Source organism: Cinclus cinclus, chromosome 2 (assembly GCF_963662255.1).
Source record: "Cinclus cinclus chromosome 2, bCinCin1.1, whole genome shotgun sequence".
In the NCBI taxonomy this organism is placed as follows: domain Eukaryota; kingdom Metazoa; phylum Chordata; class Aves; order Passeriformes; family Cinclidae; genus Cinclus; species Cinclus cinclus.
In genome coordinates this window covers 55,685,068-55,688,002 of record NC_085047.1, presented here as the reverse complement: position 1 = coordinate 55,688,002, position 2,935 = coordinate 55,685,068, and the positions used below count along the sequence as shown (strand labels likewise).

Below are 2,935 nucleotides of genomic sequence, written 5' to 3'. Positions count from 1 at the left end.
TGCCGGGGGTGGATTTCTCCCACACAAGCCAATGAAAAGAAGCTCATTTATTTATGTATGTGGTGAGGAGGAAACTTGCTCCACGATCTCCCCACCTCTTCCTGCAAAATGTTGGCTCTCTTCTGCACCAATCACTTCGGGTCCCGAATGAAAAGAAGTGAGCGGCAGCGGAGCTGGGTTGTAGCTGGGTGCTGTTTGGAACATCACTCCCTGGCTCTGCTGCACACCTCATAAATAATCGCTCTCACCTCATCTGAGCTACAGAGAGAAGCAGAAGCCGGCTGCCGGAGCCTTTTTTCAGCAAACCTAAGGGGATCTTTCAGAGAGGCAGGACTGAGCTCTCTGTTAAGGACTGACATCCTCGAGGAAATACTCTTGCTTGCTATTTGTTTTTTGACTGCATCCACCCCCCCATCCCTCCCCCCCGCCCCGTCCCCCAGCTGCGGCAGTATCTTGATGGGGAAGCTGATCTCCAAAGGCTGGAGGAAAAGAGATGCTCGGGTTATCATGCTGGGGCTCGACTTTGCTGGCAAATCCACCCTTCTGTGCAAACTGAAGAGCAGCCAGGCTGTGGAGACCTGCCCCACGGTGGGATTCAATGTGGAGTCTCTGAAGACACCCTGTGGCGTATCCTTCACCCTCTGGGATGTTGGTGGACAAGACAGCCTGCGGGCCAGCTGGCCAAACTACCTGGAGGACATCAACACCCTCGTCTTCGTGCTTGACAGCTCAGACATGGCCCGGCTGGCCGAAGCAATGGCAGCACTGGAGGAGGCCCTGAGCCACCCCGGTATGGCTGGCATCCCTGTGCTCCTTCTGGCCAACAAGCAGGATGTGCCAGGAGCGCTGGCACCTGCCAAGCTGGGGGAGATGCTGCGGCTGGGGGGGCTGGCAAGGCACCGCTGGATGCTCCGGGGGTGCAGTGCCCACACTGGTCAGGGCCTGCAAGAAGTCCTGGCCATCCTGGGAATGCTGCTGCGGGGCTCAGAGCAGAGCTCCCTATCCCAGGAGCAGCCCATCACGGGGCTGGCAGAGAGGAGGCAAGCTCCAGAGCAAACCTGAACCTCACATGGACCATTCCCACTCGTGGCTGCCAGCAGGTTTGTCACAGGGGATTCCAGTCTCCAGGCACCCCCTACAAGGAGCAGAGTTGCAGCTGGCACACACTGGGAAACACCCAGCTCCTCACCACCAACACCCACCAGGAGGATCTCAGAGCCAAACTCCCATCATGGAGTAGTTTTGGCTGCATCTCTTGAACTCTCATCTCTGGCTGCAGCTTTCCCCACCGTCATCATGTTCCACTCATCCACTGCACTTGGGTGTCCAGAGGTTCAGCAAGGATGAATTTCCTATAATTCAGTTTATGAATTATAACAGAGATGTGTGCAAGGAACAGAAGTTTTATTCATTCTGCAGATCCTAGCCCAGCTACATCTATCCAGACAGGACAATCCCTACATGGGAGCTTGGATGTACCCCATGCTGCTGCTCTCTCAGCATGAATCACATGTTCGTTGGCTGGGGATGCAGAAAGGCACTGAAAGGAATGGCTGAACGGGAGCAGTGTAAGCTCAGGAGTTCAAGCAGCCAAGCAGCTAATTGGTTTTAGTGTGGCATCTACAGGTATAATCATCTTCAAGCCATGGAAGCAAGCCGGGATTTGATGGTGTAATGCAGTTCTGAGGATGTGTGTATATTCATTTATGCTTTCCTCGTGACGGTTCTTTCTTTCTCCATCATTTTTATCAAATAATTATTTCATGAAAATGGTCCCTCATTTTCCTTGGATTATGTTTAAATATAAAGAAATCTGACCTAACTTTAAGATACTTGGAAATATGTCTCCATGGCCAGTCAACCTCTAAATATCCTCATCCTGGCCTGAACAGCCAAGACAAAACCCTGTCTCCCAGACTTTTGAAACAGCATGAGACCACTCCACATGCATTGGTTGGTAACCATGGGGCACCTATGGGCACAGGCAGGTTGGTGGCCAATGGTTTCTCCACACTCAGCTATGTCCAGGGCAAATGAAAATGCCCTTGGGAGCTCACAACAGGACCAGGTCCCATGGCAGTGATGGTCTTTGTCCAATCCTGCTCAACCTTTGGAAAGACTTATAAAATGTATGCCTCTATCCAAGATTCTGTTATCCAGAGTTTTCATAGTAGTCCCTGCTTCATTATGAAGTGAATGGAGGGAGGGATAGGATACAACATGTTTATTTTTATTTTCCATTTCTGTTTCTATTGAGAAATCAGCTGCTTTCAAGGAACGGCATACTCGGCCTAGAAACACCAAGGAGAAATACACAGCAAAATCCTCTTCTGTTCATACCAGAGCATTTTACAGTTGTTAAGGGATTAATTGTCCAGCTGTTACTGGTGCTGTTATTAGCGAGACTTTATAGAAGGCAGCAGCTGGAATAGAGAGCTCAGTCACAAAGGAATAGAATCAGACATTTATAGGAAAGTCTCAAAAAAAAAAAAAAAAGAATCCTTCCCAACTGTTTTGGCTGCATTAATGTAGAACTACTAGGTGCTATAAAACAGTGCTGCAGCACTGATGTGGCCTAAGCAATCACAGTTATGGGTGCATTCAAACAGCACTGAATCATATAATTAATTACATGACCTATGTGCATGGTGAGGAGGGCAAAATCAGGCCTTCAAATCTCTGCATGTGATATAAGATGGTTGATCTACCTCCAACTTGTTGCAGGTGGATTTTTTTGCCTCTAGCACAAAAAGCTCAACATACCTGTTGCCCATTTTGGACACAAGTTCTAGAGGCACAATGTAAAAGTCTCTATGCTGTATTGCCATGCCAAAAAAACCTGTCATTGTTGAGTTTGCCGGTGTTTTGGTCTTGTGCCTCACATGGCACAAAACAGAGAATTGTGCATTAGGGTAAATTCAACAGAGACTGAAGA

General features: G+C 48.9%; 1 protein-coding gene across 1 annotated transcript; it reads left to right on the top strand.

Annotated features, from left to right (window-relative positions):
• The first annotated feature begins 450 nt into the window (after positions 1 to 450).
• Positions 451 to 1,062, top strand: ARL11 (ADP ribosylation factor like GTPase 11). Its single transcript, XM_062514747.1, has one exon. It carries the CDS (start codon positions 457 to 459, stop codon positions 1,060 to 1,062), a length of 606 nt encoding a protein of 201 aa, XP_062370731.1. The 5' UTR covers positions 451 to 456.
• Positions 1,063 to 2,935: the final 1,873 nt, after the last annotated feature.

Excerpts from the sequence above, each read along its gene's own strand:
- ARL11 (XM_062514747.1), top strand. The coding sequence starts at position 457 with ATGGGGAAGCTGATCTCCAAAGGCTGGAGGAAAAGAGATGCTCGGGTT.